The 217-nt window shown below is 67.7% G+C and overlaps 1 protein-coding gene across 1 annotated transcript in view; it reads right to left on the bottom strand.

The window, feature by feature from the left end:
* Positions 1–193, bottom strand: part of CNPY2 (canopy FGF signaling regulator 2) — a gene marked incomplete at its 3' end in the record, with an annotated part of 933 nt that extends 740 nt beyond the window's left edge. Inside the window, exon 1 of the mRNA XM_008937679.1 lies at positions 74–193. Coding sequence (XP_008935927.1) covers positions 74–121 — 48 coding nt within the window. The remainder of the gene's footprint in view (positions 1–73) is intronic.
* Positions 194–217: the final 24 nt, after the last annotated feature.

Raw genomic sequence — 217 nt, 5'->3', positions numbered from 1 at the left:
CCGCCCCCCCGGAGGGCGGGGGGCATTTGTAGCCTCCATCTCAAGCGGCCCCACACCAGGGGACGTCTCTCACCTCCACGACCGACTGGCTGCCATCGGGGTTGATCCGGAACGAGCCCATCTGGATGGTTTTCCTGGGGTCTACCTGGGCGATCTCCCACTCCAGCTCGTCCACCAGCGCCCGGCACGCTGCAGAGCACGGAGGCGTCAACGGTGC

This window comes from Merops nubicus, unplaced genomic scaffold (assembly GCF_000691845.1).
Source record: "Merops nubicus isolate BGI_N331 unplaced genomic scaffold, ASM69184v1 scaffold40923, whole genome shotgun sequence".
NCBI classification, from domain to species: Eukaryota; Metazoa; Chordata; class Aves; order Coraciiformes; family Meropidae; genus Merops; species Merops nubicus.
The sequence above is the reverse complement of the archived record's forward strand: the minus strand, read 5'-3'. Positions and strand labels throughout refer to the sequence as shown.